This window comes from Nestor notabilis, unplaced genomic scaffold (assembly GCF_000696875.1).
Source record: "Nestor notabilis isolate BGI_N333 unplaced genomic scaffold, ASM69687v1 scaffold13049, whole genome shotgun sequence".
Classification (NCBI taxonomy): Eukaryota; Metazoa; Chordata; class Aves; order Psittaciformes; family Psittacidae; genus Nestor; species Nestor notabilis.
Genome location: NW_009944160.1, coordinates 58,031 through 75,338, shown reverse-complemented (window position 1 = coordinate 75,338; position 17,308 = coordinate 58,031). Strand labels below are relative to the sequence as shown.

The following is a 17,308-nucleotide window of genomic DNA, read 5'->3' as shown; positions in this document are numbered from 1 at the left end:
GCCTGTGCCTGGGCAGTGCGGGGTGACCGCCGGCGCTGCCTTCCAGCCTTGCGGTGACAGGAGGGCGGTGTACCGTTTTGAAACGTTGGTTTTACTGGCTTTGCTTGGCGGTGCGACTCTCAAATGCTGGAAATCGCGATACGTGCCTTGCTGCCCGGCTGAGCTCCTTCCGTTTGCGGATATGCATTGCTTGAAGTCGGGCTGTTAACTTGCGTACCTGCGGGGCACTCCTCCTTTGTTTTTTCTGTTTATCCCCGCCGGTGCGGGGAGTATGAAGTGCTAATCACTGGAAATGCGCTGGACGGTTTTTGTGTATGTATTCGAGTTTTTCCCAAGTGCACGTCTGAATTTGTGCGAGCTGCATTTTTCCTCTCGTTACATGGTGGGTACTGAGTACATGTAGCAGACATCAGGGATTTTTAGTCATAGAATAGATCCAGACAATATGCCGTTTAAACATCTGCATTTCCATCTAACAAAATGTCATAAATATACCTGGGTTTTGTATGGGCACATCGTTTGATGACCTTTTTTTTTTTTTTAATTCCTCCCAAAAATTCCATTGTGGTCACAAGAAAATTTGTTAGCCATAGTATATGGCTATACTGCATAGCTATGCTACATAGTATATGGCTATAAACAGTACATTTGTTAGTATGTGGTGTTAATTAGGATGTCGTCAGAGATGATGACAGACGATCCTACAGAACTCAGTTGTTCGGTTGTGGTTGTCTTTGGTTGGTTGGCTTGGGGGTTTTATACTTTAATAGCATTTCTCAGGACTATTTTAGATACTGAGTTCCTAATGTTTGCAAAATATATTGAAAAAAGGAAGAATTGTAGTGTTATACACATTTTAAAAATGTACAGATATTCATTAGTCAAAATGAAAAATCGCAAGTCACAAAATGCCTTCTTTGTATTAGTGATGTGCAGGTCTGTCACTCAGTAGATACCTAACCATGCTGGACCACTAGCTCCAGCCAGGACTATCAGTTGTGCCTTCTCTCCTAGCCCTTGCTATTGTTTCTTTGCATCCCAGAACACACGTTAGTCTGCCCTAATTTGTACTAGCCCCTTGCGTTTTGCACTGTAACTTTTATTCTTGCTTTGGTCTTTAAATCTCTTTTTGCTTGTTGTGACTGTGTTCTGTACTCAGTCTGTCTCTCCAACACACAGCAGTCATTTTCCTCCTTAGTAGCTGGTGCAGTGCTGTGTTTTTGACAACTTTGCTGTCTCTTACAAAAAAACCAAGGGAGATATCTGCTTGAATGGAGTAAGAGAATAACTGTGAGGTGCTCTGTAAAAACATATTACTATTATATGGCAGAATATTAAACTGATAAGCCAAAGTTTAGAAGTTTCTAAATGAACTCAGGATGTCAGGAACTTTGAATTAAATGCTTTATTATCTGATATTCTTACTCACAGTAGGAATAACTAGATAGTGCTGAAAGGCTTTCATAAGCAATTGAATAATATTCATTTTTAAGCTTGTAGCATAACTTTAGTTAAGCATATAAAAATGTTTGGGTTTTTTAGCGGCCTGTCAGAGAGGTGGTGTATGAACTTGTCTTATTCTTAGTATGTAACATTTTGTCTTGTTACAAAACTGAGTTTAGTTCTTCATTATTATATACTTGGAAGACATAGGTGTGAAATGTTCCAGTTTCATGCTGCAGAGAACTTTTTGTCCTTTCTCTCTCCTTCCAGCATGTAAAGTCATGATCACTTATGGGGAAATATAAACTCATTTGACACCTCCTTATGTATCTTCAGGTCCAGAATAGCCGTTCTTTGCACTACATGCTTCATGCCTTGGTCTCTGCCCCGGAGAACTTGCAGCCTAGATCAGATAAAGCTGAAAGGATTTTGTTTACAGCTGCATTGGGATCCTCTGTCAAAGCTAGATGTTAAATCGGGTGCATTTGTTTCTCTGTTACTGGAAGTAACCATTCACATGGTTGATACTCACAATTTTCTTCTTTCCCAGTCTTGCGTCTTAAGTGCAAGGTACCAGAATATAGGAAAACACAGTTGTTCATGGTTTATGTGTGATCATAGAATATCTGTGCTGAATTAAAAAGCTACTTTGTTTTTGTTTTTAATAGCTTTGTCTTGTATATAAAGTAACTTCTTAATCATTGTTTATTTCATGAATTGCAAGTAAGTTGTATGTAATTGGCTGAAAAGGGATGAAAGGACACCTTCTGGTATGAGATTCAGTGCTGCATGTTACATACATGTACAGTGAAAAAGCTTTCAGGCTTATACGAAACAGTGAGTAATATGTTTGTGATCCAATTCATGTCTAAGGCGTGTGCATTAGATGTTTTCATCCCATACTGCACAAATTCTGAGAACATAACATAGTAGCATACTGTATCCCAATAATTTTTGCATCTGGCAGTGCTGTTGAGAGTATTTTCTTTATGAACCTTTGACCTTACTGAAGTTGCATTTTAAGGTTCTACAGTAACCCAAAAATGTCAGCTCTGTAAATATCTCACTGTCATATAGGTAAGCAGAGAGATTTTAATTTTTTAATTGCAAATAAAATTTTCCACTTCAAGTGCAGTAAAAACATGGCTGCTTTTGCAAAGAATGTTTTACTTAAAAATGAGGTTTATATTCTGTGTAGCTGCTATCTCGATCGTACTACAGACTCTATTATGTAGTAACATTAATGTTTACATTTCAGTTTGTGCAGGCAGGCTGATTTAATATGAAACTGTCATGACAAGTCAAGCCAGACTACATTTGAGGACAGAGCTTAAGCACATTCTTGGGGGATTTTTTTTTTTTTTTTAAAATAGAAATTCTTTTTTTTTCTTGTTAATATTTCAAGGGAATTTCCAAGTAAAGGATGCTGGCTTCCCCTTCCCAGTTAAGTGTTTTATTGTTATCAGTTTCTTTCAGCTTTGCAGTACTGTAATTTGATATTCACCACCAGAAGTTGTCCTGAGTCACTTTTTCCCCAAATTAAGTGACATTTCCTCATTGCTGCTTTCTGTATTGAGTGAACCGACAAGACTTTTAACTGTGGAACTGGCCCATTTCTTTATCCAAAGTACTTAAGTGCTGTATCAGAAGTGTGAATATACAAAGTAATAATATAAAAGCCTCCAGTGTACCAGGTGACATTTTTATGTTGGTCTGCATGGCTGAAGGCAGTACATGCTAAGCCAGTCTTAGGCCATGTCTTTAGGTTTACCTGTCTTTTTTTAGACTGCGTAACTGTCTCCTCAGGAAGTGTGCTACTTCTGGTTTGATGGTTATGAAGGGCCCTTTAAAGGAAATGCTTAAAGGATTCTTTGCAAGATTCTTTGAAATAAACACTTCTAATAATGAATTGTACTGAAATTCCATTAGAAATCAAAGTAGTTGTCTCTCACCTGGCTGACAGTAACATTTAGTTTGTGCTGTGAACTGAAATACGATTAAAAAAAAAAGTAGAAATTACCAGATGGTGACTTAAAACTGTTCATTCCACAAATGAAAAGTGTGCATGTTAACACAAAAAATTTGCGAGGCTACTTTGCAGGTTTGTCATGTCCCATATAGATAGCGCAGATGTGCTACTGTGTGCTGGGGGTGAACAGATAGATCCTTCAGACAGATGCAATCTCTGTGTTCATTAAAACTCAATAATGCACGTAGATTGTGTTTGGTGAATGAGTAAGCATATGCTGCTATGCTCAGCTGTATATAATTTTCCCTTTCCCAGCATCTCATGCTATAAATACCTTTGTGTGGGAATTCTGTAAGACTAGCATTTTTATCCAATTTTCTAATAAAAAAGCCAAGTCTTACATGCAAATCAAATTTATGGATGTTGTTCTATCTTGGTACATGTTCATCAGTTCAACAATAAAGACAGTCTATCAAGTAACAAAAGGTTTCTTGTTGATATACACTATATTTAGAACTTTGGGGATATTCCATGTATCTGTTTCTCAGAATAACTATATTTCTGTTCTTGTCAACCTGAAGATATGAACTAGTTTCAGATCTTATATTCATGTATGTATTCTAAAAGTAACCAAATTATACACCAGTAGTAGATGAAGATGCATTTCATGCTTAAATACATGACCATGTTCTTTTCCTTTGACTTCTAAATCCTGGAAGGTTATCAGAAAATATAAATACACCTGGGGCAGATGGAAAGAAACCTTTTTAAATGGAGAAAATAGAAAGATAAGGGATTGCTCATTAGGGAAATGCTTAGTGCTTTCTAGAAACATACAGGAAAAACTTCATCTGCTTTCTCTCATTTTGTGTAAAAATGAGATAGGTGGAGTGTCTGTTCAGAAACTTTGGTTTCTGTGGTATGTGTTTAGAAATAAGTTCAACCAAGGATGTTGTGTGGCAGTAGAAGAGTCTGTGCGGCTGGAAATAGATACATGAAGTCTGTCAGGCACTTGCATGGGATATGCCCATGCAAATTCCAAAGTGCTGTGCTTTTGGATTAGCCAGTTACTTCTTTTAAGTACCTTGAAAGAAGCTAAGGTCTTAACATACACAGAAATTTTGTATGCATGTAGCCAAACTTTTTGATTGAACTGATCATTTTAACAGTAAAATTCACTTTATGGACTCTTAGAAGTATTCTTCGTTCTTGCTGAAGTTTCCTTGCAACCAGGAAAAAAAGGTGACTTAAAATATATATATATATATGTATAAAAAAAAATGCTTAGATTAATAGAAGGAAAGGTGCTATAATACTGGAATCGGATAGTTCATCGTAGACCATACAACTATAACTGTTGACCCATTACAAAAGGACCAAGTCCAAATAAACTGGATTTCTTGTCTTGCTATCTCTTCTACCCCCACCCTTGGAGATTAAAAAAACCACTTAAGCTGCCCTGAAAAAAATATCCTAATTTTAAGGGCTCCTGACTACACCTGACAGGAAATCTTGAAAGCGTTGAATATACCATCTTGTATCTTAGGTGGAGAACTAGACATTTGATTTTTACACATTTTTTCACCACCAGTTTAGTGGGCAATGAACTGCTTTTGTATCACTTGTGTTTTCTAACATCTATTAACTTTTTGGATTCTTGTACTTGGATTCTACTATTACTTGTGATAGGGCTTTTAAATTATTTTTAGTTTTTGGACAGCCTGGAGTAAAGCAGGTAAAAGCAGGTAATTGCCCTTTAGTCTTTTTTTGGCATTTTTGAGGAGAACTTGGTTTTTAGTTGCACATAACTTTACTAAAATGGAAAATTTCATTCCAATTTATGTATTAGCCACCTTCAGCCTTTATATGGAAAATTTTATCAAGTTTATTCATTTTTTTTTTTTTTATTAGAAACAAAGCTTGATGGTATGTTTCCACTCTACTGGAGGAAAAGCTCTAGCTGTTTTCTCTTAGAAGAATTCTTGTGCCCCTTTCATAAGGAATCTGAGGCAAATAGTCTTCATTCAGTATGTCTTCTGTCATTCATGTCTGCATTTATTTTAATCTGGCAAAGTTACTAGCCTTTGGATTAGGCTTTGGATAGACTTTCGCAGTTAAAAGTAGCAGGTGGTGTATTGACTGTATTTTACCACAAGCTGGGATGAGCTGAGTTTTATTTCCAGTTTTAGTAAGCAGATGCTTCAGACCTGGGCTAGGAACAAGAACTTGGGCACAGGAAAGTGTTTTCAGTCCCAGTCTGATTTTCATAATCTCTAGAGGAGAATTAGGAACTCTTTTGCTTTGTATGCACCCAATAGAAAAAGTGTTTAAAAGTGCATGAAAGTGTGGTGGAATTTAGGAATCAGAGTTGAGGCTTGAGGAGAAGGGACCTTTTCTGATGTCAGTCTGGGGCGGAAGACAGAGAACTGTGGTGCTTAAGTCATAGCTGACCAGTAAAATGATACAGGGCAGGACTGGGTGAAGGAAACGTAAGGGACATGATTAAATGTTGCCCCATACTTGCTGTATCTATTAGATATGTTAATTAGAGAAGGAATTGTCTCATTCTTTCTAATCTCCTGGCCTGAGTTTCCATTGCATAGCTGAAAAAAGTAACACTGTGTCTCTGGGTTGCTGTAAAACTAAATGATTGCAATCAAATACATTATGAAGGTTACTACTGGAAAGTAGTACTTAAAATGGAATCATACTTCCCATCAGGGATTTTGACTAATGAGCGATGTGATGTGTAGACCCACAAAGAACAGAGGAAAAAAAAAGAGCATAGGATGGTGACTGATCTTTCTCAGCAGTATTAACTTGCATGAAACTATTGAAAAAACTTGTATGTGCTTTCCAAGTCTAAACCACAGTAAAATCTACTCACACCAAAGAGCTGACTAAGGTTGCATGAAAAACATTGCTTCTGATACTTCCATATTGGGCTACTTGCTTTTCAAAACTAAAACTAATTTTCCTGTGTAAATTATAAGCAAATAATGTAGAACTTAAACTTATTCAGATGGAATTATGTTTTATTTACCTTATTAATTTTGAGAAATAAAAGACAAGGAGGCTTTCTAAATGTGCAAAACTTATTACCTGGCTTAATCTTACCTTACTGCAGTGACTGCAATTTTGTCTGTATTGTAGAAAGTCTGTCTTTTAAGATGCTTTTAGAAGTTTTGAAGAAAATAATATCAATCTGAAACACTGAACAATACTGAAATAGAATAGATAGAATATTGTACACAAAAAAACCCCAACAAACCAACAAGCATAAAGCTAAGTAGAAAGTGAAAAGCAGCACTGTCTTACAAAGCTGGCTTCCATTCTGCTCAGAACTGTGAGCAGAACTGTGTGGTTCTTACTATATTTTAACGGAACACTCATGATAAAGAAAGGATGAACAAGCAGAGGGAAATTGAGTATGTCTAGTAAATATTAATATCCTATGAAAATATGTGTCATGTCTGCTAACAAAACCAGTAATTTTTCTTGTGAAGAGCCACATTAAACATTCAGTGTATAGAAAAGGGCCCAGAGGTGGTAGCAGCTTATTGCAGCCTTACTGCAGGTGTATCAATCCCAACGCTCAATTTAGGAGTGTGTCATCAAGACTGGTTTAGTTTTGGTCTTGAGTGTAGTTCTTTAATTATTTTGGAAACTGCAAGCCTTTTGGCTTCAGCTAATAAATAATGTGTTTCATTGTCCTTGCATCACAGCCTAATACATAAATGTACAAAACTTAGAGGAGAATAGAGTGAAGGTTGTAGTAGGATCCTAGGTTATTTTTTAGATTGTAATTTAAGCAGCATTCCTCCAGCATCTTCTGTAACAGACACAAAGTAACACCTTGGGGGTGAGGAGGAGATGTTTGGGTTTAAGTTAATGAAAATATGTCTAAACTGCGGGAATATTACTGGTCTTGAGAGACTGTCTTTCACATTCAGAGTAGACTTATTTCCTTATACTCCTACACTTCCTCAGTTATTTCGCCTATCCACAACACTATTTTGAGAAGTAATGACATTTCAGAATTGCTCAGATTGAAAATTGGTTCTTGTCCTCAGTCATGGAGCTAGGTATGCAATAAGCATGCGTGTATTGTCCACACACACAAATTGTACTGCTTTAACAATTCGGTTTAAAGAAAGCAGCAGAATTTCTCAGGAAAAACTACTTATTTTTGTGAGCATTAGGCTTTTTTATGGTTTAATACAAACTTGGCACCAGGTCAGTTAGCTCTTTACCGTTGTAATGCAATTTCAGAAAGGGGGAAAATAGCCCACAAATACTAGACCCTGAAATGTGTTCAGATTTGTCCTATAAAATGGGACTATCTAGCCCAGTGAAGCCGTTAGAGAAGGGAGCAGGTACATGAAGTGGCAGCAGGCATTCTTGAATTAGATGTGCAGCAGGCTCAACTAGGACTTTGAATGCTGCTATAGGTGCTGGAATTGCAACAGTGGGCAAAAAGTCTCCAAGTGAGCTAATGTGGACTTTGCTTAAGAATCATTAACTAAATCCCTGTTTCTTTCCATGGGCGCTCCAGCTAAAGTCACGTGACCTGGTGTAAAACAAGATCATTACCTATCAGGGCAAACATATGGCAAATGTGGTCATGTTATTACTTATCTCCAAGAGCGCAAGGGGGCTGTGACATTTCAAGCAAAGCCTATTGGTGAGGGAGTTTCTGCGTGATCTTTCTTAAAGTGCTTCCTTTTTAATCTTAGTACTGCATGGGAAAGTATACCAAACACTTCTCTCTGAGACCAGAAGATTTACATAATTCTTCTGCTTTGATGGAACGGGAAGAAATGCTGATACAACATTCTGTTATGGCTGTAAGCTTTGTATTTATCTGTACTGGGGAAAGTTAGTTTCCTGTCTTCTGAGATGCATTTCTCAGAAAAGGATGGTTTTGAAGATGACTTGAGTAGAAGAGTTGTTGCTGCCCGTGAAAGGGTTCCTTCTGGAATCTTGGTGAGTTTGACAGGTTTATTAAGTATGGGTATATAATTTCCTATAGCATAGTTAAAATGCATAAAAATTGACAGCCTATTTTTAATAGCGTGTGCAAGACTTTAATTAGGCATTGAAAAGACTTACTTTGTTTCCCATTTTTGTTCCGTAAGTGCTCTGTGCAGTACTAGGAGCAACCCTAAACACATATTAAAATCTTTACATAGAAGCAAAAATGTTTTTGTTTGCTTGTTTTTTTCCAAGTAGTCCTGATGGTACCATGGTCCTGTTTCACAGTTATTCTGGTTAAAGAAAACTCCCAACTCATGTATACATGCCAGTATAGGCAAGATGAGATAAATTGAGGGAAACAATTGCTATACATGTTTTTATTTTGTTTTCCACATAATCTCTTGAAACAAATGCAATGTATTTACTGTTTACATCATGTGGCATTAGACTATTTTTTAATCCTCTAAATGTATCTTAAAACAAATGGGATGTATAAACATCTACCCTCTTAAAAGCTAAGAGCTGCATTTAACTAATTTTTTCTTGCAGTAATAGTTAAAATTCATGCCCTCTAAAGTTGTATGTCTTTAGAGTAATCTGACAGCTTGTCTTTGAGTAACTTGCGCTCTTTTTTGCTTGTTGAATTGGGTATTTGTGGTGTTCATGTTCATAAGGGTGCACCTGTATAAAAGGTGTTAGCTTTTAGAACACAAAATGTAGCTTGCTTTTACTAAAGCAGTACTCTAAATGTACAGGAAAAACAAATTTGTGGACAGACTTTGCTTATATCTTACACTTGTATATGGATATTACTGAATAACATTAAAAGTCATTCAAGAAAACACACTGGTTTTGTAGCAACCAAAATAAAATCTTTATTAATAGTACATAGATACAATTCCTATCCACAAAACCTCCTGCTCAGGTTACGTTAATGTAAACATTTCCTGGTGATGAGCTTTGAAAATTTGGCTGTCTGTCATGTAGGGCATGTTAGATACTTCATCTGAGCTGTATTACTGTTTGATTGTTATTTCTGAGAGCCATTCTATTAATCATTGCTGTAACATGAGGAAGTCAACCAACATGTGCAGGCTCAATTTTAGTTTAACTGATTTGAGTATATTATAGATGAGGACACATAATTTTATGTTTAGTTCTTAAACTTCTGAACTAGGTATTTTATTTTCTTATTTTATATTTACTTTCATGCTTGCTCTCAAACGAAAAGAAAAAAGGCAGTTTCAGTTTCTGACTTTTGCAGTGTAATGGCTTCTTGCCAGAAAAAAAATCTTTTTTTGTGATATAGGATGGAGAGATCCTTTCCACTGTTCCAATTACCATTGCACTTACCTTTGTAGTATTAACATATTTAGCTGTAAGAATACACTACTACCTAGTGTATTAGGTATCAGTAGCCTTTTAATTTGCTATCCTAGAAGAATAAGTAGTAGTGAGCTACATTAACTTTAGCAGAGTTCTGGAATTTGACTGCTTCAAGTAATAGATATACTCTGGATATCAAAATAAATAAAACCTAAAGAAAACCTAAAGCTAAACAGTATTGTGAAATATTGCTGCATTGTCCTTTTTTAGCTTGTCTTATCAGTCAGACTTGTCTTGAGTTGCAGAACTGGAAATTGGCATGCCTTTTAGGTTCTTCTAGCAGTTTGTGAAGTCATACTGCTTTCTCCTTTTCTCTGCTTTCAGGACAATGTTATTTAACAAATGCTTACTAAGCATGAAATAAATAGTGTTATTAAGGAAATGCTTTGTCTTACTAGCTATTCTGTGATCAGGCTATTTCTATTGTATTTGCAAGAATTAACAGAATAACATTTTACCCTGTTCCTCTCTGTAGCTGTATAGTCAGGTTCAGTACTGCTCACCGCAAGTTTTCCAACAACATACAATAAAACTTAAAGCAATTCCCCTCTCCCCCATTTTAAAATCTCCTAGCTGCAATTCTGTTGACATACGAGATAAATTCAACGTTTCTTGTTTATCAGGTATGTAGTGGCACTTTATTTCTATTTGATCATTTGCTTACCACAGTTTGCCCCTTCTTAAATAACATGTTTGTCTTACAAAGTGAACCCTTACGTTGAAAGCTGAACTACCACCTGATAAGCAGTAATGTACACTAGTTTCTCATCTACAATTTTGTTTACTTACAATATACAAAATGATGTTTGTGTTAAGTCTTGGGTCATAAAAAGCTTCTTTCCTTGTAAAGTGTTTTTAATAGTAGGTTCAAAAGTTCACAACTTTTTCACACATCAGAGGTTATTCTGGTTTATGTATGTTTTGCGGCTATGCGGTGAGCTACAGAAATGTAACCGAGATCTATAAAGAGAGAACTTTTGCTACATGAAAGCAAGAATATATGAAAAATAGGTAAATATTTCAGTTTTTTAAGGGGTTTTTTTTGTGATTTTCTGTCATTAGGATGTATGTGAGGAAAACTAGATTATTTATCGACTGAACTCAGTTCTTAGCAGTTGGTGTGAAATTCTGATCTTTTAAACGGTTGCTTACTGAAATGATAGAGAATTCCTTGCTAATGTCCACTTCTCAAGTCCTAAAATGAAATACATGGAATAGAGGCTCTGTTAAGGACTTTATTACTGATTATGCCAAGCATTTCTTTTTAACAAATTCAGTCTCCTTGGTGACATGAAATCAACTTTGCTTAGTAAGCCAATACCATAGACTTCTCTTGGAAGCAGCCAAGGTATAGCTGTGAATGATAGTGACTGTGTGTTAGACAATTTTTCCTGAGATTGAAACTAAAGATGATTGTCACTGTAGGAGAAGACTAATTGCTGAAACAATAAAGCAGAGATGTTACTGGCTTTCTATCTTGGGATACAGTTCCATAAGATGCAGCAAATACCTCACTTGTTAGAAGGAAAGATGTTCAGTTCCCTGCTCCAGCCTTTTCCTTTTTTTTTTTTTTTTTTTAAATCTAGCTTTCTGGTGCTGCCATGTTCCTTGTGACTGATGTTTGTCTTTGTGAGCTAATCTAATTTATTAACCCACTGAAACAATGATAACAAAAACTAGGTAGACTTTTGCCAGGGAGCTAACATCAGCTCATTAAGAGGGTCAGGTGAGGAAAGATTGAAGCGAGACCTCTCCCTATTCACCCAGTTATGTATCTTATTCACCCAAAGGTGAGCTATTATTTCGTTAGCAACCAGTCAATTTTATAGTTATCCACAAAACTTCTTAGAGGTGAAATTGAATTTTATTAATCACTAACATTGATAGGGAGTCCATTCTGCTAATCTCATTAGTCACTCAGTGACAGTCTGTTCTGTCTTCATCAACCATATTTTACAAAAGCTACAGGAGTAAATTCTCTAGCATGTTACCTAACAGTAACTCTGTGGATAATTTCAAAACAGTTTAAAATCTATATTGGAAAACTCCCATCTTCCTTTTTGAGTGTTGTAAAGAGAAAGTATTATTTTTTCTTTATTCTTTCCAAAAATCTAAATGTGATTAAGTAATATATGTTAGACATGAGATGCCTGAGATGAAGAAAAATGCTTCCATAGGTGCTCTTATGTCTGTGAAAGCAGTTTTGGACCTCCTGTGTGTTTAAGATTGTATTTGGTACTGTTAGATGCTACAAGAGTAGTTTCCTTTTGAATGAATGCAGCATACCCTGTGTTACTGTAAGGAAGACTTTGAAGTCTCAGAACAGAAATAAGTAATTACCTAGATAATGAAAGCAGTAGCAGGAGGAAAAACTCTTGCAGTGCAATATCGGTTTGTTTATAGGTATTAAAAAAAACTCTAAGCTGTGTTCAGGGGCTAATAAAAATAGATTAGGAAATAGACATTCATTGCAGATTTTTTTTTCTTTCAGGAATATTATCCCAAAACAGAGTTTCTACAGTTTAAGCCTACTGCTTTTTTGCAGTGGCTCTTTGATCTTCCAAATAATACCCTTAACTTCAGAGGCAAGTGATTGCTTGGATATATTTGAAATGAGCATGTTAGCAGTCTTTTGGGTGGGGGGCAGGAGACAGCAGAATGAGGAAGGGTTGCGCTTAGGTTTCTGTCAGAACAGTTTTCTCTCCTCTTTCTATTAAAGCTTAGATGTTGTGAGAAATCTTTGGACTTCATCTCTTATTGGCAGTCATAGTTCACACTGTATTCTTAGTCTGAAAGACTTGCAGTCATTCAAAATTCATTTGTTCAATTAAGTATTTTTAAGGGAGTAGGCAGAATGTTTGATAAGGGATTCTATGTTTGCTTTTTTTTTTTTTAATCTTGACTATAGCATAATCTTACTGCATGCATCTTCCTTTTCTTGTATTCTGTTCTCAGCTCCTTACTCCCATCTGTAAGATTCCTTCACCTAGACTACATGTTGTTATTTTTCAAATTTCTGATGTCTGGAGTATGAACAATCACAAAAAAACTGCAAAAAGATTTGTTTTCTCTTGACTAAAACTTTGAGAAACCTATGGAAAGTAGGTAGTGGGTAAGATAACTCTTTACACTTAAAATAGTGTGTTGCATGAGTGTGTAAACTTGATATAAAATTGATTTTTAAAACTTTGATTTTTAAGTTTATTTACTTTTTTTCTGCCTTCCTCTCTTGTAGACTCAGACTATGAACTACGTAGGACAACTTGCGGGACAAGTGCTGGTTACTGTGAAGGAGCTGTACAAAGGTATTAATCAGGCCACCCTTTCAGGATGCATTGATGTCATTGTGGTCCGGCAACAGGATGGTACATTCCAGTGTTCTCCTTTTCATGTCCGATTTGGGAAGCTTGGTGTACTGCGCTCTAAAGAAAAAGTGGTAAGTTCAAAAAGTGAGCCAAACCAAAGTTTTGAATATCAGTGCATTCCTTTATTTCCCCCCTTCCCCTTTCCTTCCTTCCCCAGTCCCCCACATACCCAGTTAGTAGGCTAATCTAATACAGAGCAGTTTCTCATATATGCTGTATAGAGTGATAGTTTTGGAATAGAAAACGGAACTTCCGGTGGTAGTCTAAAGACTCTGCAAAAAAAAAAACAACCAAACCTGTGAAAGAAAAGCTTTGACAACTCTTGAGCTATGCTGAAAGAATAGTACAAACATAGAGACTTCACAGTCTTAAAATGTTTACATTGCTGTTTATTTAAGTATGCTGGGAAAGAAATGCTTAATGCCAGTTAACTGATCCCTGACGTTGCAAGCAACTCTTTGGAATGTCTGGAGGACAAATAGAGCGTATCTTAAGGGTTGGTGACCTATCATAAATATTGCTCCTTGCTAACTCTGCTCAAGGCTGGTATGCAATAGAAAATGCATTCCTTTGCAGGCATGTTTGAAAGAGATCCTGGTACAATTCCCTGTCCAGACAGTCTGAGACTGTAGCACTACCTGACCGGATTGTCCAGCCATCCCCTTTCTGTAGGCTTTAGTAATCATGCCTAGGGAATGAGTTGGATTGAATTGTAAATATGATGGAAAAATGGGCCTATTGTGGGGGGGAATTTACATTACTGTCAGTAGGGAGTACTGTGTATGATGGTATTGCCTGTGGGTGTGATATCCAAGGGTGGATTGATTTAAACAGATCATAAACCATACGGATTATATGCTGCTTTTCTCGGAAGTGACAGGACACTGCAGGAAACTACCCCCATCTTTATATTTTGTTTGTAAAAGGAGATTAAAGTGCAACTAAAAGAGTGGTTATGTCAGGGCCTTTTTTTATTTACAGTCCATACTGAGAGTTACATGCACTAAACTTACAAGTTTATCATAACAACACAGGCTAGCAGCAGTTTTCTGGTCTTTTTTGTTTTGTTTTGTTTTGATTTCCCACTTGCTAGTGTTTTTGTTAGTGAGCATGCTGATAACAGTTAAAGTACATTTTTATGAGAATAAAAGCATTCTTCCTCTGACGAAAAAGCTATGGTTGCAGAAGGGTTGTGGTCCTATGTCATATCCCCATACACTCACCAGCAGGAAAATCTGAAACACTGTTAACTGGGTTAACTGAGTTGCAGAAATAATTGTGGCAAAACTCTATCCCCTTGACGAAAAGCCTGCCTCCAGCAGGCTTCTAGTTTCTCGTCTTAAACTTTTGGTATTCAGGTTTCATATTCACACCAGGCCACAATTCAAGTTGAGCTTTAAACATATGAACGGAAATAAAGACTAGATGAATTATTATTATTTATGCCTCTATTTCTCCAGATTAGTTGAACAAGATTCAGTCTTCAGATTTTTTTTTTTCTTCTAGGTGTTAGGCTCTTTGCTAGGAGCATGATGGATTTTGCAGGTTAAGAAAATAAAGACCATTATGATAAAGCAGAGGGAGGAGAAAGAGGCATGATCATACAGTGGAACAAAGTTTACTCTGAGATAAGAGTGCCTTAAGGTCAGTGCTTTCCCCTGTGATGAATTATTTCCATTAAATTGTCTTTTCCCACAGATTGATATAGAAATTAATGGTGATGCTGTCGATCTTCATATGAAACTGGGTGACAATGGGGAAGCTTTCTTTGTACAAGAAACTGAGGAAGAAAATGTAAGTGCTTTGTGCTTCAAGATGGCTACAATGCAATATTAGCGGAGTAGTGTGTTAATTATTAATATAGTGTTGCCAATATTGTAACTTTTATGAAAGCTACATTTTCTGTGACATGAATCGTAACATCACTTTCGTATGCTTCAAGATGCTTGGTGCCTTGTGCAATTCTGCTACCAAAGGTAACAAAGTAACTACTTTTTTTTTTCCTTAGACCATTTTGAAAGATCTGTTGAATATGTTTTACTTTTTTTACCTTGTTTTAGTAAATCTGTTCTTGTTGACTGCAGTTGTATGGATTACAGTGCCTTTTAATAGTATTTGCCTTAGATTCCTATAGCTTGTGCTACTGATCGCTGTACTAATAAAAGTTGTCTATTTTGGCATATTTTTAATTTGTCTTATTTTTAGCACAGTTTTTCACAACTTTATCTGTGAAATCTTCTCCAGTTACCAGTAACTTCTTCAATTTGAGAATTCTTGTATTACAATACAGTAATTAATTTCACAAGAACCTATTGCAGCTGGAAGTGGGAAGCCCCTGAAAAACAGGAATAATGGTTGATTTTCACTCTGATTTCGTAAGGATATGGGACCTATGAATTCACAGTATTTGTCAGTCCTGAGCTTTGGTTTTGACAACTCTTGAATCTGTTGGCATAGTTCAGCAAGACAGAAGGAAAGAAGTACTAAATACAAAGTTCCAAACAGTTTAATGAAAATAGGCAGAGGAGAGAGGAAAAAAACTTTGTCTCAGTGAAGCAAAAGATGAAGTGCTAACTTCCTATTGTTGTTAGGAATCAGAGTCTTTCAAGGAAATGAGCTTGATCCACTTTTTAGTTTAGGGTACTTCTTGTTTACTGTGAAGGATTGGAGGAAGCTCATAATGTTGAAAGGAGTTAAATACAATTTAAAGTAGAAGGTGAAAATAACCATTAAGACCCTAAATGGTAATTTAGGGTAGGGATTCATAACATCTAAGAAAGGAAGGTTGAGTTCTGTTTTGCAGAGGACTGATATGTATTTAGTGCTTCTAGACATTTTTTTTCCTCAATATTTCTCCTTATGATCACCTCTTGAAGCTGTGCTTAAGGTATAAATATTAATGCTGTCACTAGTTCCTGATGGCTTCAGAAAAGTGCTTTCAAGTGGTCAGTGTTTGCTGTTTTCACATCTTGACAACGTTCAGAAGTAACACCACATGCCTCAATTCATGTAAATTGGGACTATTACAATGTACTTTCAGGCATTATTTTTTTTGCCAGCTTTCTTCTAACTTCTCTGTGACTTTTTAAAATTTTCTCTTATTATTCTGGCTTATTTATCACTAATTGTATATAATATTAACTTTATGTGCTATAATTTAATTTGGAGGTTTTTCACAATGCAAAATCCCTGTGCATCGTCAGTGCTGTATAAAGTTGTATTTTGCTCTCCTTTCTCCACTTCTCTGTACTTCATGTGGAACAAAACATGTCCGTAACTCAACTCAGTGGAAAAATTGAATTAATATTAAATAATAGCAGTTAAGACTTTGAACACATTAAAAGTAGTACCAGTGCTTTGGCTGTTTCTGATCACAGTGTAGTTCCTGAATAATCTACAAGAGTCTTGTAAAATAACAGGCATCTTGTAATTAGTTCTGTTCTTACATTGAATTTGAGCTCCATAACTCTTTCTCTTTCTCCTCACTACGCAAATTCCATTCTCTTCTACTTTTGTTCCACTTTGTTCCCTTCTCAGTGTGTTTCTTTCAGTTTAGATGTCAATATCTTAAGTTTCTTGTTTTGATGTAAATAAACCCCAGGCAGTCCATTGGTAAAGTTTTTCCTTCATTTGAATTGCTCCTTCAGGTAATTAAAAGTTATTTGTTGGTTTTAATGTAAGTTATAGTCAAGTTTTTCTTTTCAAAAGGTACTTTAGACAGATAATGCCTGACATGGATGACAAGACTGACTGCACCTTCACCAGTTTTATGGGTAACATTGAACTAGGAGGAGAGGTAGACAGGCCAGAAAGAGGGCCATTTCAGAGAGCCAACTTGGCAGGCTGGAAGACTAGACCAACAAGATTCACACAAGGTTTAACCAAGATACCTGTGAAGTCTAGCATCCGGGTTGGAAGAATCCCACACAGCAGTACAGGCTGCGGTTTGACTGGATGAAATGCATTTCTGCTGTAAAGGCTGCCACTGTGGCAGCAATGAAGGCAGACGTGTCCTAGGCTGCATCACCAGGGGTACAAACAGCAGATGGAGGGATGTGGGATTGTTCCTCTCACCCTAGAATATGTTAGGCCAAACCTGGAACACAGCTTTGATCTACCAAGATCTGGTCTCCCCAGTTCAGGAAAGACATGGAAAATTGGAGGGAGT

General features: G+C 36.4%; 1 protein-coding gene across 3 annotated transcripts in view; it reads left to right on the top strand.

Moving 5' to 3' along the window:
- The first annotated feature begins 8,106 nt into the window (after positions 1-8,106).
- LPIN2 (lipin 2) overlaps positions 8,107-17,308 on the top strand; it is a 30,557-nt gene continuing 21,355 nt past the window's right edge. For 2 of the 3 annotated variants that reach the window (XM_010022298.1, XM_010022299.1), the window contains exons 1-2: positions 12,994-13,211; positions 14,839-14,934. In XM_010022298.1, coding sequence (XP_010020600.1) covers positions 13,020-13,211; positions 14,839-14,934 — 288 coding nt within the window. In that variant the 5' untranslated portion in view covers positions 12,994-13,019. Of the gene's footprint in view, positions 8,399-12,993; positions 13,212-14,838; positions 14,935-17,308 lie in introns of those variants that run through there. The other variant, XM_010022297.1, reaches the window with a different exon arrangement.